This window comes from Contarinia nasturtii, unplaced genomic scaffold, assembly GCF_009176525.2.
Source record: "Contarinia nasturtii isolate CC-2019 unplaced genomic scaffold, AAFC_CNas_1.1 Cnas_scaffold_414, whole genome shotgun sequence".
Classification (NCBI taxonomy): domain Eukaryota; kingdom Metazoa; phylum Arthropoda; class Insecta; order Diptera; family Cecidomyiidae; genus Contarinia; species Contarinia nasturtii.
This window is the reverse complement of record NW_022197768.1, coordinates 42,631-69,701: the sequence shown is the minus strand read 5'-3', so window position 1 is coordinate 69,701 and position 27,071 is coordinate 42,631. Positions and strand designations below refer to the sequence as shown.

Genomic DNA, 27,071 nt, shown 5'->3' with positions numbered 1-27,071 from the left:
CATAGACTAAATGTTAATGATAACGTATGAAGGAAAATTAACAACTGTACTTAGTTTATTATATGCAAATTATTTCAAGTATATTTATTCAACGAACTCAGTGCAAGCACACACACACACGCACATTAACAAAATATATGAAATTCAAATAAAATTGACTTAAAATACGTTTTAACTCTCTCATTCCTATTTAACATTTTCGAAAAGAAGAGAAAAAAAAACAACAAATCCAGTGTTCCATTTAGTCCATGTACATTTTATTCAATCAAGCATTTGATGGTATTAGGAATTTATAGGTGTTCATCAACATTTTTTCGTCACTACAAATAAAATAGGACGACAAAAAAAGCGTTAAAATAGAAAAATATAGTACAACGTTCAATTGACGCTGAATTAATTTAAATGCAATTAACTTACTGCCTACAAGTGACCAAATTCATCACTTTGTGAATCAATACGGGTGTTTGCCAAGGATAGAAAGATCGCATATGAAATAAAACCGGCACTAAAATTGCGTAAGATATTCGGGCAAGTGGTAATTCATTGATTTTCCGGATGATCACAAACTTTCGACGTTTCCGAAGACGTTGCCACATTATTTCAATCGTGCATGCAATGGCGTATGTCAAAAATGGCATTTGTGGATAAAAATAAAAGAAAACACCAGCAAAAAAAGCAGCCATATAATTTGAAGACTTTGATTCAAAACCATAGAGCCGATTGAACATGCAGGTAAGAGCCTGAAAACAAAACAAAACGAAATTTGCATTCATTGGACATTAACTTATGTAAACGATGCATTGTACATACTCGGTATGTAAACGGGTAGCAAACAGCAAAAAGCAAAAATTTAACATTAAATCCTGTGATTATGCTCCACACACCTTTGAATGCATTCTGTTTAAATTGATCAACATTTCTCAACACACTTTGAACAAATTCAATGGCCAAACCAATTTTGAAATATTTTTTCAGTTCCTAAAATATGTAGAACGATGAAAATGTCACAAAACTATGTTTCGAATTTTAAATTTTAAAATTAGACATAGTTTACATTCACTATAAATGTATCACATCCATTTTTATGGCTGCAAACATTTCCCGAAACCGGAATCATTGAGTCAAATATTGGACTCTCGTCATAACATTCATAACGACGTTTTGATCTTCTTCGCACTGGTTCAATGAACCTAAAACCGAAATATATATATTTTTCAAGTGATCTTTTTTAACTTTTCCATTTTTTTCTTTTTTGCGGTAACAAAATGTTAAGCACTTTTTTTGGGTCTCACCAAGAAATATGTGGCTTGATTTTTCGTAAACTATCCAAAGTAATTGCGCTCATAAACATAAAGACTAACGTTCGAAACCAAATTACACTATCCATACACCGAAAAAGAATGCTACCGCGTCGTTTAATGAGAACTTCTGTGACCTTTGATGAAAATAAAAACAAAAAAAAATTGTACACTGTTATTGGATCTGGTTGATTTGTAATTTTCAGCAATTTACTTACCATAACAAGACAACTATGACTAAACATTATCGCAATTTGATTTGGCACTAAAAAAATTGTCAATGCACCCAAAAATCCCGGCAACCCAACAATCGTATACCAATAGAATCGTCCTAATAGTCTACTGCAAAGTGTGAAACAGATCAGATGTAAATTTGCACTAAGTTTTCGAGGACTTGAATAGCAAATGATTTGCCTACTAAAGAATGCACATGAAAAAGGTTCCAATCGACCCGGTCATCAGTGCGGCTCCTACGGCTCCAACAAAATTTTTTAGCATTTCCACAAAAATCTCAAGGTCAATTTTATCTTTCTTTGCTGCTATTGATATCTTCATCGAAAATATTGTAATTAATTTTCATTTTTCTCGTCAAACTATGATCTATGAAAGATGCTTGCTTACCATAAATAGTGGTATAAAAAATTGCATTGTTGTCAACGTTGGCTTAAAAAAGTATCCAATAGCAGCTTTCACACAGTTGTCTGTGTGTGGATGAATAATATCCTTACATGTGACAGGTGCAAATGCCACATGAAAATATTTGCTAAAAACACTCATTTCTTTCAAGACAATTTTCACAAGTAACACACACAAGTCAAACTATATTCTAACTATTTTCATCGGCTGTTGATCGACGGCTACCATAAAAACTTGACCCAAACACAGGGTCAACCGTACAACGAAATATATGAATTGTAATTAACTTTGCGGTTTATAATTCAGTTTGAAGCATACCGAGAGTCAAGCGCAATAAGGGCACACTATATAAACGCCATCTATTAATAACCGACTAACTACAATGTTAATCAAACGTATCTGTTTCCCCTTTTTATTTACTCCCTTCCCCTCTCGCTATACTTTTACATTGTAGTTAGTCTGTTTTACAAAGATGTCGTTTCTGTGTAAGATGTGTGACGTCACAATGTATTTATATGGATAGCGCTCGACTCTCGAAGCATACATAAGAACGGAAAAAATTTGGGAGGGGGGAGTCCAGCAGCCACCCAAAAAACCATAGAAAATCAAAAGATTTTTTGTCGCAAAAAACTCTATCAAATTTAAAGATTTCTCTCCGCCTCAAAAACTTGAAGAGCAAAAAAGGTCTCCACTTTTCGAGCGAAAATGCCTAGCAAATCAAAAGAATTTTCGGCTGCCGTCGGGAGGTAGCTCAGACGATTTAAGGGGGGTTATCCGAGCTTACACCCCCTGTGCCCCATATATGGTTTAAAGTTAATGTTACGGACACGGACAATAGTGCCACTCGAACCGATTCATGTGAATAGTCACCATAACATTTGAACGGAAAAAAGTCAACTCATGAACATATCAGAAATTTTAAAATTCACATTTAACAAGAGAACGTATCAGTGCATTTTGTGAATATATGACAAAAAAGAATTCTGTTTGCATATATGAGCTGAGTCAACAAAGAGAATAAGTTCAACATTGGTTATTTATAGTGTGCATTTTTATTCATAAAAACAATTTCTTTTTTTTTCACTCAATCAAATGCAATTGCAAAACATAGTTTCTTTCTTGTCTCAGTTTTCAAATTTGCAATTCAATGGCATATTATTATTTATTTTTTGTGGTGATTTTTTCCTTTGCAAATGACATAGAAATGTTTTGATTGAGCTTGAGAAAACAACTTTCAGAGCTGTAAAAATGACAACGCACTCAAAATACTTTTATCCAGCTGCCAAGCATCTTCGTTGCGATGAAGTAATTCACATCGGTAAAAATTGCTGGGAATCAACGATTTGGAATTTCACCGGGACAATTCTCAGTTGCGTAAAATTCGTTCTACCGTTGGCTTTGGTAAAAAAAAAATCTTTCTTTGATCGACCAAACGTGGTTAATTTTATTCAATTACTTTAGATTCCAATCATCATGAAAATTAGAAATTTGAACAAGGACGTTTTTATGCAAAGTTTCCGCATTTTTGTCGATTTTTTCTTCGGTGCTTGGCTTGTTAGTGGTTTGGGATTATCGTCAATTTGTTTATTTAGGTAATTTTCAGTTTGAATAAAATCATCCTTTTGATTAAAATCCAATTGAATTATTGTATTTGTTCTTTGTAGAAGAATATGTGGAGTTTTTTACTATTATACAGTATTGGCGGTTCCGGGCAAGTGAAAATAAAAAATATAAAAGTCAAGATGCTAATTTAAATTTTTAATCGATTTCCAGCTGGGTTGGGTGCATTCATCAGTTCATGGATAATTAGTGAACGTGCCAAACACCATTATGCTCATGGTCTATCTACTGTTGTACGTAATATAATTATTTCAGAGACTGTTTATCAGAGAAATATATGTGAGGTACCGGAGGAGCAATTTATTTTTACTTTCAATATTTTGCTCCTCAATGAGGATCCACTTCGCAGAGTGGAATATCAATGTAACTCTGAAAGACTGTCTGTGATTTATTCATATACACATTTTTTACGGGAACCAGAGAGAGGTTCCTGGATTTTGTTGTTATTACTAATAGTTCAGTACAGTTTGTCTGCATGACTTGTCGATGTGAGATTAGTTCATCTCACTGCATAGCAAACATGCGTTGACTTATATTACAGATATTTTGTCCGTTGTTTGGCGTTAAGTAGGCATCTGTCAAAATGTTGTGTGATACGTAATTATTTATTCGCAGGCATTTCAAGTATCAATCACACGTGGAGATTTTTACATATTCAAATTGTTACGTAACTCTCGACTGGCTATAACAATTGCATTTATGGCATTAAATGCAACATTAATGCATGGTCTACGTGAAAATCATACCGGTCGATTTTATTGGTTGACACAACCGTTAAAATCGAAAACCGAATACCATGAATTCTATGAAGAGAGTGCGGTAATGGATAAAATATCGCCCATTGTTCGTTCACAAATTAAGTGTTGTGCACACGAAGATAGCTGTGACACATTCATTTTTAATGGTATCAAAAAGTTTTTCAAATTTGGTGTTGGTTTGGAAATTGCTCGACACCTTATCTACAATTATAGCCGCATACTACGGAATCCATTGATAATTTTCAATGTATTTTTCAAACAATTAAACTGGAATTTGGTATTATTTTTGGTTGGATACGTTGGTGTCTACAGAGTTAGTAACAAATATTCAATGAAATCTTTATTTGAAATTTATAAAAAATATTCTAATGACACTGAATGATTTGAGAATGTTTCAGTTTATCTATTGCTGGCGTAGTCGTCGTAATATCTATTTGTGTGAAGAAACGTCAAAGAAAGATAATCAATTAGCATCTTTGATGTCTGGTCTAGTTTTCTATCTATATCCGGATCAATCCATTTTCTCTCATACCGTCATAACAATCATTGAAATTTATTGGACACATTATTATGAACAAATCAAAACATTTTTGAAATGGATACCATTGGAAAAAATCAACATGATTCATGTTGTATTTCCGCTTGTATTTGGTTACGTTACGCATATTCGAACGTTTTACCCGTACTTGGCACCGGCAATTCAGAAAAAACTCATGCATTTGTCAACAAATTACAAGTATAACAAAAATCCATCTCCATCACCTTAATGAATTACATTTCTAATTTATTTTACACTTATATCATCTGTTTTTAGAGATGCAGCTATATTTACCGCTTATCACAAGTTTTTATTCGGACTGACTCCTCAATTTTTATTATAAGCATTTTATTGTAACAAATACTACGTCAGTGAAATTGAAAGCATTTAAAATAAAACAACAACAATAAATATTTGAACTTTAATTATAACCTTTGATGTGGTGAGTGGTATGTTTTGATTCATTCCCTTCCAAATATTCATATGGATTGTAAATCGTACATTCTTGAAAAGAACTCTAAGCAGAAAATTCAAATAAAAATTGATACAGAACTAGAGTAAAAATCATACAATTTTTAAAGTTTCAAAATTGAGTTTGTTCGAATGGATAGTGAAAGAGACCTCATTCTGAAGTCGGAGAATCAGTTGACGCCCATACCCTTGATCTTCGTTTGGTAAAAGGTAACATTTAATTCCCTGTAAAACTCTGAATAAACGGTGGTTCTATGACATCAAAAGCAGAATAAAATTTTATATTTATATTCAACATTTATTTGTCATATACTCTATCCAAAAGATTCTGTCCAACATGACACATGACAGCCATTTGAACGAAAGCAACCACCGCCAATCCATATCCAGCCAGACACTGTGTACGGCGGACAGTCCATCTCATGAAGGTGAACTATTAATTTAAAGCTACATATAAAAAATGGATAAATTAAGAAAAGAGCAAGGTAAAAAATATGTTATTCTAAAGGTAGACTTGATTAGGACTATAAAAACGTGGAGACTATAAATAGTTTCCGTGTAAGTGAAGCCTAGCGGCAAGTTGAATATTGACCCATGAATTTTTTTTTTTCAACTTCGAGGTACACTTCGAGTTGGAGACTTCAGGTAGAGTTGAATGAGATGATTTAAAAAAAATCGAACTCACTGGCATTTTGAATATACATCCGTAAAATTAATCATGAAAAAGATTCTATTCGATGAAAAAAAAAATATACAGAATAAATTTTCAGCGATTTTTCAAAATAAATATTTTATTTGTATTTTTTGTCAATGATTGTGTATGATATTAGATTTTTGCAGACTCTATAAAATGGACTATTTGAAGTTTTCTACTCTTCATCTGTACGTAGCTAACGAAATGAATACAATTGAATGCTTTCGACACTGGGAGTGTAAAACTTAGTTGAAAAAGCCACAGCAAAGTAACAAACCGTTTGGAAATGTCGCTGGAAAGCACAATCAATTGTATTAAAAGTCAGATTCATGTACATAACTTTGCGATAAGTTTTACTTTTAAAGTTTTATCTATGTATCCAGCTCACATTTTTCAACGACCACAATGTATTTATTCGGCTAAAGTCATTTCTTTTCACTAAATGATATTGAATACAACACTCCCAAATAACTGACTGAAAGTCACCGATAGACATACGTATTTATGTTTCAATTTTATTCGAAAAGCTTGTGTGATTCCTTATTCTATTGTTTAAGTTGTGTGCCAATATCAATGTCGTGTACATATATTTAATTCAAAGTTCTTTTCATTTCATCGTTGTGATGATAAATGGTTCGTGAATTCTATAAAAGTGTATTGTCCACAAAAAAACAACTCAAATACGTGATCAAAATAGGTAATCAGAAGTAACCAACGAATATTATAATTTTTTTTTTTTTGAAGAATAAATTTTATTGAATTTATATGCCATTTCCATGTGTGATATTTTATTTTTCAGAAACTTAGTAACACAAAAATTCGGTAAAATTCTTTGCTCTTACTATTTAAAAAAAATGAATGAACATTAGAATACCTTGCAAACAGGTCATGTTCAAATGAGTAAAGAAAGAATTTTTGAATAAAAAAACGAAAACTTGCAAATTATTACCTGACTTCAATAACTCGACTGAATGGAATGACGAACAAAAGATCACTTGAATGTAATATAAGTTGTGTAATAAATTACATATAAACTGACTGGATGTAGCATAGCCGCTCTTCATGTACTTTTTATTTCAGCTATGCCGACATCTTGCCAATTCTATGCAATAATTTGTTCTACAATGGAACGGTCAATAATCGTTGCAATCGGGAATCAATTTTTTTAGAATAAACAATGATATAACATTTTTAAAAAAATCACTGTAAAACTGTACCAGTCACGGAAAGAGTTTTAAGAAAATTCCAGATAGGTTTACAGCTAAAGAGTCAAGAAGTAGTTGTCACTGCAGCGGTTACGATCATACTGAAATTAAGAAAGTCAAGAACAAAAAAGATTGATTTGGTTATTCGGAATGAATTGCTGGAAGAGTCTATTGTTTGTAGTGAGAGATGATAGCAACAAGTGTCAATAGAACGAGAGAGAAAAAGGAAGGAAAGCCACCAATTGACAATATATGGTGATGTGACTGCCATTGAACCACAAAAAAAGACACTGAATGAGCGCGCGCGTGTGTGTGTGAATACAGTTAGAAGTCGGTATAAAAAGAATCGTGTTTAAATTCCGAACGACAAACCAAATTGCCACACCGATACATAGATGCCATACCATTTTTGGTGGTTATTTGTATGTTTGAGCCAGCTATTAATGTACCTGACTGCAAATCATAAGTAACTTGAAACGACCATGGAAGCAACATGATGAGTGTACATTTACTCCGCCCTTCGTTCGACTTTGTCAAACCATTCATTATTCTATTCTGATTGAGATTCATTTATAGTTTGGCAGATTTAAGAATACCCATATGACATTATGTATGCAAAGCATGCACTTTGAATATAATAAAAATTATTCGTCTGTTATCTTCTTTCATTTTATTTTCTTTCTTTCTTTTATCGTTTGCTTTCTATGCTGCTTTGCTGCTTTGCTGTCACTGCTTGAATGAGGTGATATATTCTTAAATGTACCTGCCCGATGGAATGATGGCAGAACTTACACAAAGAAAAAGAAAGAATTAAAAAAAGCAACAGCAACATTTTAATTATTTCGATTTCGAAGTGTGATTTCATTGTGTGGTATAAATGCAAGATACTTGGCACAGTCACAGGCCTGAGCGGAAGCAATATCCATGTACGATTTGATTTGCTTTCAATCGAATGCTTAGCATATTCAAAAACAAGAAAAAAAAAGAATTAATATAGAGAGATGTATGCATGAATTCTCAAGAAATCCAAAACACACTTAACGCACATCGAAATGAATAATTTTTGTTTTTCGTTGACCGGGAATTGCGACGTGTTGAAAATATTAATTTTCCACAAAAAAAGTATATATAGCGAAGAAACTAAATGCCGATTGAATAAATAAATACATGACTATATGATTCTAATTATGTTGTGATTGCATCTAAAAACATTTTCATGAAATTGGAATGAGAGAAAGAAGATAGACACTGCTTATTTCCGTTGCTACTGGGAGACAATTTCAATAGAAAAATCCCGATAAATATCCATGATGCCTTGCGATACCAAGTCACCATATCCGTTAAACCTCTGCTCTCGTGATTAATTTTCAGTCAAAATGCACAAAGAAATGTAAAAAGAAAAAACATACGCCGCATTTCATTCATTTAAAAATCCAAATAGTACTTGAAACATGTACGCACACCGCAGGGATATTTCCATTCACATGAACCGTGTAAATGTCTGTGTGAGTTGCAAGCGTGTGAAACATCAGCACTGTCTTATGTAGTAACCATACGTAGTTGAGTTGATGTACGTAACCTATGGAGAGGTGAAATAATGCGCATGTGCAGTTTTATCACAAATGTCATGTAAACTGCATAAAAAAGTACACATATTGAAATTGATTCCATATAGATGCAAAAGAAATACCAGCAACATAAGATCCGAAAACAGAAATAATCGATAGATTTGGCAGCTTTATTATTTTTTTTTCATTCAGTCTAGAATTCTGGCTGTGCTAAACGATAATTACTTTTAATACACGGATTTCTTTTATTGTCGGCGGTATGTTTTATTGAATTTGTGTAGTATCTTTGCTCAAGACTAACTTGAATAAGTTCTTCTTTGTCTTTTTGTCTGTAGCTAGACATTGGTTGTGTCTTTTTCTAAAATAAATTGATAATAGTGCAAATAGTGTATGTCGTTTTCGAATTTGGTGAAAAATGTTAAAGCCAGATCTGCAACATCAGTTTTGGGTGACAAAAAAAGCCGTTCAACGTAAATTAGGCAGCAAAGAAGATGAATGTATTGTGTCATCGGACGCAGAGCTCGATTCAAAAATTGATTTGCTTAAATCGATTGGCGATAGTTGTCAGCAACTCAAACGCATACTCGATAATTATCAAGAGAAAATTTGCATTTTAGCACAAGAAGAAAATGCGTTGGGCGTTTTCCTAAAGGAATCGGGTAAACATAGCACAACAACAAGTAAACACATGTGTTGTACCGGAAAATCGATTTCCTATTGTGGACAACAACATATGAAAATTCGTGCACCATTGGTACGATTACAACATGAAATCGAAACTTTTAATGGTCAAGCGATTAAAGATACATACAATACCGTCCAAGCAATGGAACGTGAACGCACCGAATATCGTGCCGCATTGGGTTGGATGAAAGCAGCCAGTGCACAATTGGATCCGGACAAGGGACGTGGTCTGGATAAATTTCGTAATGCACAAATGTATGTAAGAACGGCCAAAACAAAATTCGACACCATGACACTGGACTGTTTGCAAAAGGTTTGTGTTCGCATTTATTTCAATCAAATTTACATTTTCGTCTTTATTCAATTTATTACTTTGTTCTTTCTTTTTATCCGATTCGTTATCTAAGATCGATTTGCTTGCGGCTGCACGTTGCAATATGTTTTCACATGTTTTGGTCGCATATCAAGCAGCGTTACTCGATTCTGCCACGAAAACATCCTACACATTTCAAGCGGCCTTAAAAATTCTCGACGAAAAACCACAATATAATTTCACCATTTTAAAGGATTTAACACAAGTTCCAGTAGTTAATGACAGCAATCCATCGGCCGAATCAAAAGAAATTGCACCAATCGATTTCGATCAAATGTTATTCTTCAAGGTATTTAACAATAATTTACGAACGACATACATACTTACATTTACACAAATATTTCATATGATTTGTAGGAAGATTTTGAAGACGATATAAAATCGACGAAGGGCGATTCAACCCCAGCAACATCAAATGCTGAAAAATCTGAAAAGAAAGCAACCAAAGAGTCCATAGTACCAAAATCCGATACAAATGAAAACGCAACAGGTGGAACAAAAGCCAGTGTCGATGATTCGACCATATTTGATTTACTAGATTTATCAACAAATGAATCAAGCGAAACTGATTGCTTATTAGACATATTCAGCAATGCTGCAAATAATTGCAAACCAAGTACTTCGTCTGCCACTGCCACTGCACAATCATCATCATCATCGAATATTTTAACGTTTGATTTTTTGAAAAAAATGCATAGTTCAACAGTCTCATCGGAATCGAGTAAAAAAGGTGTAAACAATAAATCAAAGATGACCAATGATAATAAGAAAACGTCAGGAATAAACTGGATAGATTTGTTTGCAGATCTTGATCCATTGGCCATGGAGAAAAAAATTGCTGGATCGAATCAGAATTGCTTAGACGCTTAAAAGCGCAGGAAACACAAAAGCCAACAAGAAACAAAATTCAAATAAGCGAAGCAAAAAATACAATAAATAATCGAAAACATCGACAAGTGAACCGTTCATATAGTGTCTGTTTCAGCTTAACCAAAACAGAATTAACATATTATGTTGGTTTTTTTTTTCTCTATATTTTCGAACAAAATAGACACGTTTCAATCTGAGGACGCTAATGCAGCGTGTCTTGCATATTGAATCTATTTTTTTTTGCTTTATGTGTATCAATTTCTTGAATCTAATATAAGAGTTCTCAATTTTATTTTTCTGTTTCTTTAAATTTTACTCCAGACATGTGTTGTAATAAGTTTATTCTTGAACTTGATTTTTTCTTTGTATATTTTCAAAAATAATAATAATAATAAAAACTAATAAAGTATCAAGCAAATCGAACATGTGAATGTGAATCATAGTCATTCCCTAGTGGTGGAAAAGAAAACCGAATGTGCATTAGATAGTTATCATTTATTTCTTTTTCTCTTCTTCTTCTGCTTTAATTTAATTGATTTACAAACTGTAGCTCTGTTTTGATTTTACTTTGTGTGTATAATTGGTTTGTATTCATTTGAGATGTTAAAATTATTTAAACTTTGTTTTTTACTACGATTTTTCATTCGGTTCGCTCGAACAGCTCTTTTTTTTGTATTTGCAATCTAGGTATATATATATATTATTATTTTTTGCATTTTATTTTTACTTTTTTTTGTTGTTCATCTGGTTAAATTGTTTTCTATACATTATAGGTAATGATCCTCTTTTTTTGTTTTGGATTTGGTTTTTTTTAATTTTTAATTTTAATTTTCTTTTAAATAGTTCTTTGCCTAAGTCATGTTAACTGTAGTAGTGTCTCTATCACTAACTGCTGGAACGTCATGGGGTATTTCCTTCAAATAATGCACGAAATTCGCCGCTTTTTGGCCGGGGCAAATTCTTTTTCAAATGCTCCTTCATGTGCGTAAGACATTGCTCGGATGATCTCAAATCCGTAATGCTTTCATCTCTGCAATTGATCAAATTGAAAATAATATTAAAATTAATTTAATATGATTGATTTTATATTTTTGAACACTTACTTTTCATCTTTTGCTTCAACGGCTGCCAATGCATTTACCTAAGGGGAGAATCACAAAAGAAAAGAATAAAATTTAAAATAATCGATAAGTAATCGGAAAATAATCGTAAAACAATCAATAATAATTAAAAAGTAATGCATTTACCACTGCATTTATGGCCGACTCATCTGGATTGCTGATCTCATCATCTTTTTGTGACATCAAATTGGGATTTTTACCAATTTTATTCAATCTATTATGTTACAACGAAACGAACGAATCATATTATGATTGTCAATGGGCGAGAAATAAAAAAAATGAATGTTCAAAATATCGGCCAACCTTTCAGCAGCTACAGTTTCCATGGTTTTACGCATAAGTGGATATTGATCTAAAACGGCATTAAAGTGATCAACGCTTAAACTAAACAGATTGCAGTATGTTTCGGCTCGTACGCTAGCCACTCGACGTGCATTGGTCAACAAGCAAATTTCGCCAAAATATGAGCCATCCGACAGTGACGTTGCCACCTAATTCAAAAATGAAAAGAATTGAATGAAATTTCCATCAAGATACAGTATGTAATACGCCAGCCGCAAAAAACACACAAATTGAGAGAAAAGGAGAAAAGGATTTTACCTCCCCGTTCGCCATTACGATATCGACAACGCCTTCTTGAATAAAATACATTTTTGTACCGATTGTGCCCTCTTTGATAATAATATCGCTCGGTTGAAATACTTCATATTTTAATTTCGTTACAACGTCAGACACGAAATTTTGATCTGCGTTAGCAAAAAAAGGCACCGATGCTACAAGAGACCTGCAAATATAACCACATATTAAATATCTCTCTCATTGGTGTTGATAATGGTTTTTTTTTGTCATGCAACCATTCTCTGCCGTATCTAAATGTGTAATTCCCCATTCAAACTCTGTCGCATTTACCTGCAATTGTAATTGATAACGTCCTCTCGCAGTTTTTCGCTTAATTCGCCTAATATACAATCTTCGTCGAAGAATTTTCCCTGGTATCTGTGTTCGAAATATTCCGTGATTCTTTGCCTCATATCACGTGGTAATTTTCTGTAGGCCATATATTCTTCGACTTGTTTCACCTATCAAAACCGCCACGTTAATGATGTGATATGCAATGGATAGATTGAATTAGTTAGTTAGTTCGATAAAGGATAATAACGACAGAAGATCGATAGATATATAGGAGAGAGAGGAAAAAATGAATATGCCACACAGCCACTAAGTGGCTTTGTGTAATTAACGACGATTTTTTTTCGATGTGTGTTTTTTTTCGATTAACATACCCGTTCACGATATTGTCGTCGGCTCGAATCTAAACTTTGAATTAAATTTGTCGCATGACCTAGAAAAAGTGCATAGCACGTAGCACCTGATATCATAGACAGCATCGTAAGCCACATGTCAGTTAATGATTGTGGCGGAAATCTGTGGAATATTAACGGAAACAGAGATGTTAATTTAAAAAAAGTAGCAACCACGGTGACAATGCCGTCATTGTGATATAAATGATAAATTTGTATCCGTAATCGCTTTTAAATTTTACCGAGTTTAAACTTTGATCATCAAATCGGTGTTAATCAACGTGAAAAAAATAAAATGGCTAATTTAAGTAGTTTTAGAGGTGAGCGAACAAACCTGCCATAACCAATACATAACATGTGTGACATCGCTTTGAACAAGGCCCAAGAATATTGCTCAAGCCAGTATGTTTCCTGTATGTGTGACAGTGGCGAGATGGTTGATGATGGTATAGCGCGAGTTAGGATGGGTAAGAAAAATACAAAAAAATAAAAATAAATAAATTATCGAACATAAATTCAATTTATATCTTATGACATGGGAATGTAATTTAAACGAGGTTACAAGCTAACATTTCATATTAATGATATTGCTTGAGATTTTTTTTACCTGTAGCTCATTGATGGCAACCCACGAGTTCGATGGAAAACCTTGTAACATCGGCACCAGAAACTGCAAACATCCACTCCAATGGCCAATTAACAGCATCATACAAATTAAATTAAATATCCGCATAAACACCGACGCCATATTCAAAAACTGCACCATCGCATCAGCATTAAAACATGAACGAACATTAAATTCGAATCACAGGATCAAGAGAGAAAAATAGATAGAAAAAAAAACAGAACAGAAGCAAAAAAATACATACAACAAAAATGAGAAAACAATTTTTTTTGATTCAATATGTATATATATATGAAAAAACAAAAATTTAAAAACAGCATCGCTGATTTTATAACAGAGTGTGTGCGCATGAATAAATTAATTTCGTTTTTGAATTTTGCGTGTATTTGTGAGAGCGATAGATATATTATCCTTCACATTGGTTTTATAGCCAAAAACTAGTACAAAAAAAAAACACAAATAAAACAAGAATGTAACGTCTTTAACGCTCCTGTATGGACAAACACACAGATATAAGTTACCATATGTACTATAATTGTATATAGTTTCGATCTGCATATATATACATACGTAAATAATTACTAATATAATCAATCCTATGTAGCAAATTAGATAGAAAAACGAAAATCGGCTAGCATTTTTACTAGAGAAATGGAGACTCCAAAAAAGCATTTTCAAACATCAGAGAGATTATATTGTGAAAAGTAATCAACAACAATAAAATTAACAACAACGAAAAATTGAGCACGGCTCCATTTCTTCATCACTACGCTCACACTGTGGGCTCAATGTGGGGGTTTGTGGGTGTGTGTTTTTGTGTATGTGGGGGTGTCTGTGTATATGTATTCGTTCCAAATTGGTTCATGTATCCAATATTTTCATTAATAATTCTATACTCGGGGTGGCCAAAATATGAAAATCCCATCTGAGTCTGAATAATCGTTATTGTAACTATTAGCATTTAATTCGAATTGGATTCAGTTGTTGTTGTTTTTTTGGTTTTGTGTTTTGGAAGAGACTGATTTGGATGCTCGATGCTAAAACATTATGAAATACAATTAACTATGCAGATTCAATTTTCCAACCACATTAAAATTTGAAATGTATTTTCCACGGTCAATTTAGTGTAACATATATTTTTGAATTGAAATTTGTTCAAAACATTTTGCCCCACAACACATATTGGATTCAATGGCCAATTTTATCTAAACGAAAAAGCAAAACTTGTAAAATTCACTTTTAATTTGACATGCGACCATATGTAATATGGTTATAGTTGTTGTTTTTTTCCGGTTCAAAATAAACACTAATAATTGTGATTCGGAAAATTTTGAATTCAGCTATATGATCATAAAAAAATATATGTATATGCATCCATAGTTCATTTCAAAGTAATTTCATTCCGTATTCGGCAATAAGTTAAATAAAAACTATATAATATATAAAACAAAAATCCATACACATTAATTTGCTAAGAAATGATATCTCATTAAAATTGAGAATATCAAAAATGTGAGTCATTCAAAATATTATTGAATTTATTTTGCATAAATCATTTATATGCTGTTCCGTTGAAACTATGATAAACAATGTTTGGTTTTTTTTTTTCGTCAATATTTTTGTGTGGAAATTATTAAATGCATCAAAATGTGTACATTTGTTAATCGTTTTGAATCGTCATTTTATCATTTGTGTGGCATATGTTCCATTATTTAATTTGTTTCATTAACCATATATGGAAACACATTGTATCTCACAAAAACATTGATTTTCTTGTTTGTATTCTTGTGGTGTGTTATATCAATTCTACTATTTTTAATAAATAATATACTATTGTGACATATAAGGTAAATACAATTTTATTGCGGCGTGCAGCTATCTATCGAGCGATAATCTAAAGTTCTACCCAATAATCGCATTCAATGGACGAACAGAACTAATTCATTTGAAAGAACAAACCGAATCAACGAAAACGAAAAATTAAATGAAACAACAACAACTCAAATTAATTTCAATAAGTAAAAATAAAACGAAAATGATCGAAAACAAATTAGAAAATATGAGAATATTGAAATAAAACGACAAACCAAATGAAATGGAACAACGGAAAAGAAAATACGAATATTATCATTGAAATAAAATCGTATTGGTTTGTCATGTTTTCTTTATTTTTACAGTGTGGTTTTTATTCAGCGATCACATTTTGCATAAGCAAATGAAAAATGAATCGCATTGCCTCCAATGCGGAAGTTCTAAATTTGCTAGATTTATTTCGATAATTTGGAAGATATAAAAGTTTCCTATCCTTTTTTATCAACTTTCCTCTAGTTTTAGATGAGATTCAAGTTTGAGCGTATGTGTGTGTAAGAAAGAGAGAGAGAGAGGGCGAGATTAAGATATATTTTGTATGCGAAGAATAAATGTTTACATCATTTTTGCAAAATACATGTTTAAAAAGGGAAAAAAGAGAACAAGAGAAGTTTGAGAAGCAGTAATTGAAAAGTGTGAATCTAATTTTATATGATGAAAAATCTTTGAACAAAAACAATGCATTTTTTGTTGACGAAAAATGGTGTTTTTTTTATTTGGCTTGGTAAGTTTTTTTCTTGTTATATGCGAATGATAGCGGGAAAATAGGATACGCATGGAACAAAAACGAAATTCTAATTCGTTTGAAAGTAATACACAGAGATGAAGAGAGGAAAAAAACGGAAAATAAACCAAAATGCCATAAACAAAATGAAACGGAAGCAGTGGCACACAGAACGAACATGGTTGGAAATGGTAGACAACGGAAATGTTTGCAATAATATTCGCAGTAATAGAGAGTGAAACGAAAAAAAAAGAATGGGTCGAGAAAGCACTGCGATATCTCACAAAACGAATAAAAATATATTTGTAATTAAACGAAAGACAAAGCAATAAATCCTTGCAATAAAAAAAATGGGGGGATGCGTACATATGATGACATAGAGAATGAAAGAGAGTCAGAGAGTGTGTGTGAGAGAGAAATGGATTTCTCAGATGATGATGATGATGATGTTGTTTCTGAAAATTAGATAGATATAGAATTTAGCGAGACTGGCAGGCATTATTCAAAACTCTATGACTACGTGGGTTGCATCATCAAACCACCTCGCCGTATACCAAGTATTATATATATATAGATACAATGAATATTTATGTGTATCCGTTTTTATTCTTATTATGTATGGCGTTTAGAAGATGGAAGAGTAACGAAAAAAGTCAAAATGTGTAAGGATGTTCCTATGTTTTTTTTTCATGATGATTATATTTACAAACAGTACACAATACACGTAAATGAAACTTAAAAAGAGACTGAGAGATATAAAGAGAGTTAAATAAGAAGAGAATATATATATATAGAGAGAGAGATAGAGAAATAAAATAAAATGAGAAGAAGCAAAACATAAGAAGAATTATCTAACGAATGATCAAAATATGAAACGAGTTAGAATAAATGATCAGCAAGCATTGGAAGCAGCAACAGCGGTAGAATATTTGTATTTTAATTTAATAATCCATTACTTTTAGTTTTAAACGAAAATATTTTTTTTTCTTTTGTATTAAATTAACGAAAAAAAAAACAATTAAACAGAAAACAGAAAGTCAACGAAATAATGAGAATAAGAAGCGGTTTTTTTAACTGCGTACACAGGAGAAAAGTTTACCTTAAAGATAAGATTGTTCTTAAAGTAACCGTCTTTTTCATTTTCATTTCTATGTCTTCGTCCTCGGCGATCTGCACTTTTTTTTTGTAGATTTTGTAGAATCTAAAACGTACGTACGGGTATGTGGTATGTTTTATATGTATTTTTGAATGCATATTTTGGATTATATTTAATTTTAGCTAGATTTATTATTGTATGTGTATTTATGAGGTATAGTTTGAATTTTGGCTGTTTGTTGAATATAATAATTGATATATAAATATATCTATAGCTAGTATATATGTATATATATTTTTGTTAATTCTGTTATTGTTTGATAGGATGAGTAGTAAAAGATAGAAGAGATTTTTAGTTGGACACTAATAGTTTTCATTGTCATCATTTCAATTGTGTAACACTGACTAGTTTCCATTTTATCGAATCGATTCATTTCTTTTTTCTATCTATTGAATGTCTCTATTCGGATGAAAGAAAACGAAAAACCAAAACCATTTCCAATTTCGTGTAAATCAAGAAAAACCATTAATGTTTAATTTTTGTATGAAAAAAAGCCGTATGGAATTGTTATGATGTCGATGACATGTTCCAATGGCCAATTAGTGATAAATAAAACGCAACATTATTTCGGATAGTTGTTCACTATTCATGTAGATAATGTAAAATCTATCTTGGAGACGCTGACTGATTGACTGATTAATTTATTGATGTTTGACGATCATTGTGTTGAAATGACTTTGCATGGAAGGACTTTGCAGTTATATATGGAATGAATCTTTCAACTAAATTCGATATGATATCATCAAACAAAAACAACACAATTCACTGTTCTGGTACATACACAATATTTATTTTAGGTAATAAATGCCTTCGAATTAAAAAAGAACAAATTCCATTGCATTCGCTTGTTCGATGATTGTGTATGCAATGTATGTATGTGAGTTTTGTATATTAGAGGCCATGAATCCCTAAAGTCGTCCGTAGAATGTTTACGTGTAAATAAAATAAATGTATGCAAAAAGAATGTGTGTTCGTCTGTTCGTGCTACTTGATTTATGTGATTTGCTATTATTCCTCTGTTTTTAATGAAGTCATTCCAACAATATGAATGTGTCACGAAAACAAAGTGGCAAAACAAGGATATATACGTGCATTTATTCTTTTCAAGTCCAATGTTAACATCTGATGAACAATTGAATGCCAATGAAATGGGTTTTTCCCTTCTTTATTTTCTGGGTATTTGCCATTTGCATGTTGTATTCTCAATGTATTTGTTTAGATTTTGCGATGTTTGCTGTTGCCCATGCTATATTCAAATTTTGCATGATTTTCAAATGGTGTGACGTAAATTTGGATACGTTGAATTCGGGCCACGTTTGAATATTTTAACGGTTTAAAGACCAATATACTGGAAAATGATGATGATGATGATGATGACGACTACTACGAAGGATCGCGTTCGCGCTCATATGAATAAACGACAATGTGCATGTGCATATATATGTATGTGTGTGTGTGTGTAGCACACAATGCCCTGAAATTTTCATCAATTCCACAGTGGTGTTCGTTGATTAGACATAGTAGAAAAATGAAAAACGGCTTTGTCCTTTTGGATGTATGAAAAAATAAATATATATTGTGTGTATATATATATATGTGTGTGTTAATATTTGTCTATGTGCTGAAAAATCACTTTAAAACCACACAATGAAGAAAACCGAACAGAGTAAAACAAAAAACCAAAAACAAAATAACCAACAACAAAGCAATATATGGAATAAATAACATTTTAAATAAGTTAAAAATGAATATGGAAAATGGAAATATTCGCAATCAAGCCATGTACTCGATAAATAAGTGATAAAATGGAAATGTATACTCTGAAAAAAATTATGTGAAGAGGAATGGTTTTAAAAACACAAACAAAAATAAGAATAAAAAGTTCAAATTATTTCATTTATTTATGTATGGGTTGTATCTGTAATTTTGGTTTTATTTGTTTGATTTCAGGTAAAATGCCGCATATGAATGGGACTAAATCATTCGCATTCATTTTGGGACAGGATTATATGAACAAATATTTTGCATCCTTTTTTTTGTTTGCTTGTGTGAATTCCAACGAAAGGATTATTCCTGTTAGAAATTTCAAAGGAATTTAACCAAAATCTGGCCACATTTTTGTAACCCTTTTTTTCTCATTCGAAAAAAAAACAAACATTTTTTTTTGCCATTTCGGGATGCATTTTTTGTTGCTAGAGTACATCGGAATTGTGGGAGAGTTATCAATTTATGCACACCAAACTGAGTACAATTTTTAAATAATAGTTACAAATTCACGCAATTCTGGAAAATATACTATAAATAAAGCGTTGTCTCACACACGCGACACATCACGGATGTTGTGTTTATGGTTTCGGAACAATGCCAAACGCACTCAACCTCCAGCCGCGTGTTATTGGTATTTGATGCATGCATACAGCAGCAGTACCATCACCAGCAACAGCAAAAGCATAAATATCAGTCACTGCTACTACATGTATTTATCGTTCAATTTTATAGTGGTCATAATTTCTTTTCCCCTTTTCGAAATTTTATTCTCAACATAAACGTTATGATAGTGATGACATTTTGATTGCCGCCACCAAATTTCCCATTTTTTAAATCGTAAAAACAAAATTATTTGATCCATAATCGAAAGCAATTGATGTTTATGAAAAATGATATAAAAAAACCTCGACGAATTGGGTCACGTTTCGACTTGATTTTCTCTTTTTTTTTTTAATTCCATTGACTTTATAATAATTCTATTAGAGAGTCAATATAAAAGTAATTCGGAATTTTATTTTTGCTTTTGAAGCCATTAACGAATTTTTTTTATCAAATTGGCTCGATAACTAGTTTTTTTGGCCATTCAATGCCGAACAACCAACACCTGAGAATTTCGCGTATCTATACATTTTCAAGAAATTGAACAATACGGAACAAAGTTGAAATGGAGAGCGAAAAAGAAGAGAGGGAGAAAGATTGATTTTGCTTATGTGCATAAAAAAATTCAAGTTTAATTTACCACGTACAACATATACTTTAAATCTATACGTAAGAATCAAGTAATATACCTATTACGAATAAACAGATAAATACACATGAAAATACGAAAAATCGAAAAATACAATTGTTTCCTCATCAACGAAAAAAAAAACGATAACAAAAATCGACAAAATATTATAACAAGTTAAACAGGGTGAAATATAATTTAACGGTAATGTAAAGTTAGACGTAAAGAGATTGAAATGAAATATAGAAGAGGAGAGAGCGGGGAAATTCATGTATTACAAACACAAACCGATCTGATGAACATCTATCGTCCAATGCATATATGCATAACGTCGAAAATACGACAATAGCGCAATAAGAGATTTAACCTAGCGAAACGTAATGGCAAATGCGCTGTTCAAATTGTACACTGTTGAAAGATTGTCGGAGAGTACATTGAAAGCATTTGATATTTTCACACTGCAATGAAATAATAGTCAATAAGTTCAATTTATTCTCTTGAATTTTCTGCTCTTTACACTCTTTCCCTTTCGTTCATTCTGTGCATCGTTCACGTTTCAGTGTTTGCTGTACATTACGAAAAAAAACGGACCGTTTTATTTCTATTTTTTTGTTCTCTCTGCTCCTCGTTTTTCATCGAAAAAGCTTATTAACCTTGCTCGTTTCTGCCATATAATTATCGCCATGGTGTGGTTGTTATCCTGGTTTTGTTCGAGAATCCAGCCAAAGAAAAAGAACGTTATGGAAGAAAGCATGTATAGTGAACAAAAAACACAGAAGAATGGAACATTTTTAACAGAATATTTCACGATGAAGAAGGCAAATGGAAAAATGATTGAGAGTCACCATTAACATGGGAAATGGCATAGGTTTTCGGGTTGCACACAGACACACCACTAAGCAGCTCTCATGATAAAATATAGAGATTCATTTATCTCTCAGCGAAGCATATAGTTTGATTGTGTGTTTCGAAGCGTATTGGGAAATCGGAGTATCGTGGGCGACTCAACCATTTTCTGGCGCAATACATTTTCATTTTTGCACACATATACTTGTATATGTATATGCACAATGTCATTACATGGAACTTGCATAACCGAAAACGGAAAAAAGTGAAACATTTTAGCTATTATGTAGCTATGCATGAATGAGTGCCACAGCACACACAATGTGGTGTAGGTGAGTCCAATGAGAAAGATGACTCACTAACCGAAAAAAGAAGAAGAAGAGAAATCAACAACAACAATAACACATAGAAAATGTTCAAAACGAAGTCGCCTGTGCCAGTGGGTAGAGTGAGAGCAACCGATAAATGTGTAAACCGAAAAGTAAGATATGAAATGAGAAAGAGCAAACATTGGCTGCTGTATGTGTGTTGCATAATCCATAGCATGCACATACCGAAAATCGATTTCCATATTTGCATAAAAGGAAAATTGCACTGTATGGCATTTTCTGCAATAACAAATCCACAGCCATGTACTGAATCGAATTGTGAAAATGCGAAAACGAGAAAAGGAATGATTTTGCCTGAGAGATAGAAAGAGAAGGCGAATAAATAGAGAAAGAGAAAGAGAGAGAGAGAGCTTAACAGAAACAGAGAGAAAACAGAAGCAAAGGCTTTCGCCTTTGTTTAGGAGCTTCCGATGTGCTCAAATGCACAAACAGATGTAAATATACCATAAATATATCACACATCCATGTGCATCAGTGCACTGTAGTCAACAACTGTACTACATAGCTACATAACAAATACAAATATTCTCTTCAATATCATTGCACTGTGTGTTCAAATTCATGTCGAACATCTTGTAAAACACACAAGGTTGCCGTATTCGATTTTCTCTATGCAGATTCAATGTGTGTTAAAGAATAATGTTAGTTTTTTTTTATTTATTTATATTTTATTCTCCTGCTTCATTGCGTTATTTGCATTTTCTTTATATTGTCATCATTTTCAGCTGCAGGGCCACATGAATATCGATTTGATGTGGATTCAATTACGATTTTTCGTTCTATTTGTTCAATTGTATGAATTTTAACAATTGCTTTGTTGTAATGTTGTTCCTTCATTAGACCATCAAGTCCAAATTGATTAAGCGTGAAAACATCGAATGTTAACAACATTTCAATAACATTTGCAATTGCAAGTTTGTTGCGTTGCATAAGCCTAGAGAATTACCACTAGTTGCATTACCATCCAATTGCCATCCAGTTGCATACAATGCAAAACAAATGGGACTTTCGTTACCAAGAACGGCTATACCCTCAATAATGAGCATTCCGTTTGACATTTTCACTTTTAATAACATTAACATACACAGCCTATCTGCCACTCTTTCACTCTTTTCGCTACCTCCGTTCTCGCTCTTTCACCCTCTTTCACGGGAGAAAATCAATAAAATAACGGACACAAACACACTCATTCGAGTGTTTGTGTTTGCATGCGATGTTCAGTTAGTCGTTAGACATACGAAAGAGCAAAGAGACGAAACGTGAACAGAGCATAGCGAGGAAAATAGAAAGAAGAAAATAGAGAATGGAAAGAGAGAGAGAGAGAGAGAGAGAGAGAGAGAGAGAGAGAGATAGAGAGTCAAGAATATGGCAAGAAAACAATAAAATATTTGCAAGAAGCAATAATGTTCAGAAGCAGAGATCGATTGAGGGAAATGCATTATAAATGTCATCGAGAATATGGAGCAAATATAACAAGTGCACTTGCAAAATTTAGCATACACACACCGAACAGCTGATAATGCTTAAGTGCCTTTAGGCATTGAAATTGCAATCGTACGGAAAATGGTTAGTGCATCTAGGTTGACTCATTTTGCATTTAATTTCGCTTTTGTTTTCTCCATAATAGAGAGAGGGAGAGAAAGAGAATGAAAAAGGGAGCGCACATGGGCGCCAGAGAATCAAGAAGCAAATATACTATGTATGTTTTGGCATTTATTTGCCTATGCAAAACTTTTATTTGCACACTGATTTTCTGTATATACATTTCAGATCATATGATATTACCATAGTGGTACGCGAGGGGGGGCTGTGTTGATGAAAACCGACGGAAACATTTTCAATGAAAATAAATCAAATTGTTTGAGTAGACATTTTGATTTTTGTCAATAAAACTCGAGTTGATCAACTCTGATGGAAGAATTTTGGATATAAATCGAATGAATTCAAGCATGAACAATTTTATTATGACTTTAAATCATTTGGAAACCGTTATATATCAATTATAGATAATTGGATGAACGAGATTGAAAGAGAGAGAGAGAATGAATAAACAATAATAAAATGAAAATCTTTTCACATGAAATTAATAAGGTGAAGATCAAAAATTGAAACGTAAATCATTGTGATTTAACTAAAGTGAACACAATAAATGAAGGAGAAAAAAAAACTTTCCTATGATATAATTTAAATACGAAAAGAGATGAAATAAATACTAGACATGACGATTTGATACATTGAATTTGTACTATTTCACTGTTTTTTTTTCTCTCGATAAATCAATGCACGTAAAATATTCGATTTTTTTAGATGGTTTGTTTTGTAATTCCAATTGTTTTCAACGACGAATACTTATTTTTTTTTTTGAATAAAATTAACGACGATTTAGGACTGAAAAAAATCATCAAACTAATTTAAGAAGAAAAATGTCATTTTAAAAGGATAACATACTTTTAATATGGTGACAAAAATAAATTGCTTAATGTATTAAAAAAGAGAGTCAGTAAAAAAATAAACAAAAAAACAAATCGTCGCAGAAAAAAAAACACATTTTTTTGTTCCAAACTAAATGCATCTATGTAATACATTTGGTTCAAAAATTTAAGATTTAAAATGGATCCAAGATCGGGTACTTACATAAACTTCTTCCCATTGGGAAACATATCGCACTAAACGTGAAAGCCGAAGCAGCCTCACCAGTGATAAAAGCTTAGCTAGTCTTAGAATGCGTAAAGCTCGGCCAGCGTGTAAAATTTGAAATGAATCGGAAAAATCCTGTGGATAACGAGAAAAATAAACAAAAAAGAAAGAGAAAAAGAGATAAAGAGTGAACAAAACAGAAAATAAAATATTTAAAATTTACACAGTAAAAAAATATACATTCGATACTATGCGAAAACGACCGCAGGTTCATACGAATTTTGGTAGAGAAATTCTAGGACCAAATCGTGCCTACTATGCTTTTTTTTCGTATAGTATCGGATGATTTTTTGTTTTGTACTGTGTAAAGAAATAGACAAATAAACGGTATTAAATCGGAATCTAAAGGTAACTAATTGATAAAGTCCAGGAACCATATTATGTGATATTAGAAAAAAGAGGGACTAACGAAATGAGACTGCGTTAGGCCACCTCCGTGAGATGATTAAACATTACTCACCTGATTAAAAATTAAAAATATGTAATCTAACGGTATTGATGATATAAGGTCTAGGAAAAACCACGTCTTCAGGTAATTTTTCGCGATTAGTTTAGGATCCAAAATAACTTGTTCCGCGTTATCTTGTTGCATGATTCCTGTTGGGTGTTGGTGTTGTTGTTGTTTTTATTATAATTTCCATATTATTTCGTCAACGTGCATAGTGAATGAATAAAATGAAAGAAAGAGATGCCAAAAGTGGCAAAAATAAATTTTATTAAATTGATATGAATTGGAATTCGAGTGACAAATTTCGTTTAGAGTTTGATTGATGCATTGTCATTTAGAGAATAAACTACCACAAATTGCACAATGAATGGCATTGCACAAACAACATAGTGAAGTCATTGACAAGTTGAGCAATGGTCCTTGCGCATCCACATCAATCAAACTATAGCAACGACTGAACATTTGCAGAAAATGAGGCAATAACATAATACAGCAAAAAAAAAACACACTCTCGAATAAAAAAAGAGAGAGCCAGAACGAAAATAGACAACTCAATTGCAATGATAAATTTACCTGTTCGAAAATTAACAACTATATCAATTAAAAATATAGTATCACTCAGGCAATTGAATGCAATCCATCTTGTGCTCAAATCATCATTGAAAAAGGATATTGCGACTGGAAGTATAATTAAATTGGCAACTAACAACAGTAGCATACACAAGTCCCAGTAGAATCTGCACTCTCGAACCATATACAAAACACATGCCATGGAATAAGTCATCATCATCATCACCAACAAGAGCATCGTCGCCGTTGTCGTCGTCGTCATCGTCGTCACAGATATTCCAAGATAGAAGAGCGGCAACAGTGGTGGCAGCGGTAGAAAATCCATCAAATTAGATTTTCGTCGATGAAAATATATTATTTGCAATGAATTGTAGAGAGAATGCGCGCCAGAAATGAAGAAAGAACGAGTGAATGAGATGTAGCGGCAGCATCAAAGCGGAAAAAGCATTTCAAATGAAGAGAAAAGCAAGCATCATTAACAAATTGTCATAGAATTTAATAAATCTCTGGCATACATTTATGTATATTATGGTTTTGTATGTGGTGGTTTTTCCATATATGTATGTGGAGCACACAATTCGTGAACTGAATTCAGTTTGTCATATTTCATTTAATGCACTCGGTATGTTCATGAATGCATTTTCATTCAATGCTATTTTATGTGTCAATTAACAAGGGAAATGCAATGGAAAGTGCATATAAACATTGATTAATATATTTTATACTGTGGATTGTCATCCATTGATGATATAATATATCTGTATAACTGTTGACCCCCCAGCCCTCACCTCACATCCGTTCTTCTGCTCTTTTGCCGTCGAAGTGGGAAACGAGAGCAAATTCCGCATTGATAAAAATGGGTGGCAAAAATTGAAGTAATTTGGGTTAGTGAAGGATATTTCACATTTCACCAATTTTCTATTTGAATATCCATTGTTGGCATTTTGCAGTATTTTATTGTACAGTTTTCTATGACGTGCTCTGAATGAAAAAAAAAACTGCAAACACATTCGAGCGTTTCGCAATAATTGCAGATTTTGTTTTTTTTATTCGTTCATCCGTCCCTTTGAATGCAGAATGTTGACGTTTTTTTTTTGTTTTTGATTGTCATATCAAATGGCACTTGAAGCCGAAATGAGCTGGTGCATTAACCTAATTCTGGTGCACGCGAAAGATAAAGAGCGAGCAAAATGAACAAAAAAAGAGACCCTTAACCAAATGAAATTGACGTGACCATCGTGTATCTTCGAATTTCAATCACAGATGAACTCTAACATAATTTCATTATAATGCAATAACATGACTTTCGCTCCGATTCACAGCTATTTATACTCCTTTAAATCCATTTTGTCGAACAAAAATTTATATTTTTATCCAGTACAATTTACAGATACAAATTGAACTGAAATACTCAGTACTGGTCAAGCAAATTATCCGAATGAATTGAAAATTTGTGAAACATAAACATGGCGTTTGGCTAATAGATCAACGGAACTTTATTTTTGGATTACAATGCAATATGTCTGTTATTCTGTGGGGAGTATTTTTTTTCTGTTAGAAATATACGGAATATGTCGATTTAATAATCAATGATATGTAATCATCGAAATTAAAA

At 32.5% G+C, this 27,071-nt stretch overlaps 4 protein-coding genes across 10 annotated transcripts in view; 2 read left to right on the top strand and 2 right to left on the bottom strand.

The window, feature by feature from the left end:
- Positions 1 to 121: 121 nt before the first annotated feature.
- Positions 122 to 2,135, bottom strand: LOC116338538 (transmembrane protein 135-like). The gene is made up of 8 exons (XM_031763877.1): positions 1,920 to 2,135; positions 1,717 to 1,847; positions 1,517 to 1,640; positions 1,293 to 1,435; positions 1,055 to 1,190; positions 811 to 978; positions 418 to 740; positions 122 to 320 (listed from the first exon to the last, which is right to left on the bottom strand). Exons 1-8 carry the CDS (start codon positions 2,073 to 2,075, stop codon positions 266 to 268), a joined length of 1,236 nt encoding a protein of 411 aa, XP_031619737.1. The 5' UTR covers positions 2,076 to 2,135; the 3' UTR covers positions 122 to 265.
- Positions 252 to 5,261, top strand: LOC116338535. Of its 2 annotated transcripts, none has more exons than XM_031763875.1 (8): positions 252 to 732; positions 3,137 to 3,335; positions 3,396 to 3,526; positions 3,599 to 3,645; positions 3,708 to 3,787; positions 4,170 to 4,625; positions 4,711 to 5,048; positions 5,127 to 5,261. In XM_031763875.1, exons 2-8 carry the CDS (start codon positions 3,183 to 3,185, stop codon positions 5,191 to 5,193), a joined length of 1,272 nt encoding a protein of 423 aa, XP_031619735.1. In that variant the 5' UTR covers positions 252 to 732; positions 3,137 to 3,182; the 3' UTR covers positions 5,194 to 5,261. The 2 variants fall into 2 exon arrangements, with proteins under 2 accessions (XP_031619735.1, XP_031619734.1); XM_031763874.1 differs by lacking the exon at positions 252 to 732 and adding an exon at positions 2,603 to 2,976.
- A 3,640-nt stretch (positions 5,262 to 8,901) lies between these two features.
- Positions 8,902 to 11,055, top strand: LOC116338895 (islet cell autoantigen 1). Of its 2 annotated transcripts, none has more exons than XM_031764440.1 (4): positions 8,902 to 9,045; positions 9,128 to 9,785; positions 9,880 to 10,134; positions 10,203 to 11,055. In XM_031764440.1, exons 2-4 carry the CDS (start codon positions 9,204 to 9,206, stop codon positions 10,713 to 10,715), a joined length of 1,350 nt encoding a protein of 449 aa, XP_031620300.1. In that variant the 5' UTR covers positions 8,902 to 9,045; positions 9,128 to 9,203; the 3' UTR covers positions 10,716 to 11,055. The 2 variants fall into 2 exon arrangements, with proteins under 2 accessions (XP_031620300.1, XP_031620299.1); XM_031764439.1 differs by having other exon boundaries at positions 9,124 to 9,785.
- A 138-nt stretch (positions 11,056 to 11,193) lies between these two features.
- The window catches only part of LOC116338894 (potassium voltage-gated channel subfamily H member 7-like), a 53,096-nt gene continuing 37,218 nt past the window's right edge, over positions 11,194 to 27,071 (bottom strand). For 4 of the 5 annotated variants that reach the window (XM_031764434.1, XM_031764435.1, XM_031764438.1 and 1 more), the window contains 13 exons: positions 25,460 to 25,623; positions 24,899 to 25,035; positions 24,376 to 24,513; positions 17,455 to 17,556; positions 13,745 to 13,894; positions 13,472 to 13,548; positions 13,120 to 13,261; positions 12,746 to 12,915; positions 12,437 to 12,620; positions 12,140 to 12,327; positions 11,963 to 12,050; positions 11,819 to 11,856; positions 11,194 to 11,745 (listed from right to left, as the gene is read on the bottom strand). In XM_031764434.1, the coding sequence (XP_031620294.1) occupies positions 11,616 to 11,745; positions 11,819 to 11,856; positions 11,963 to 12,050; positions 12,140 to 12,327; positions 12,437 to 12,620; positions 12,746 to 12,915; positions 13,120 to 13,261; positions 13,472 to 13,548; positions 13,745 to 13,894; positions 17,455 to 17,556; positions 24,376 to 24,513; positions 24,899 to 25,035; positions 25,460 to 25,623 (1,708 nt within the window). In that variant the 3' untranslated portion in view covers positions 11,194 to 11,615. The remainder of the gene's footprint in view (positions 11,746 to 11,818; positions 11,857 to 11,962; positions 12,051 to 12,139; positions 12,328 to 12,436; positions 12,621 to 12,745; positions 12,916 to 13,119; positions 13,262 to 13,471; positions 13,549 to 13,744; positions 13,895 to 17,454; positions 17,557 to 24,375; positions 24,514 to 24,898; positions 25,036 to 25,459; positions 25,624 to 27,071) is intronic. The other variant, XM_031764436.1, reaches the window with a different exon arrangement.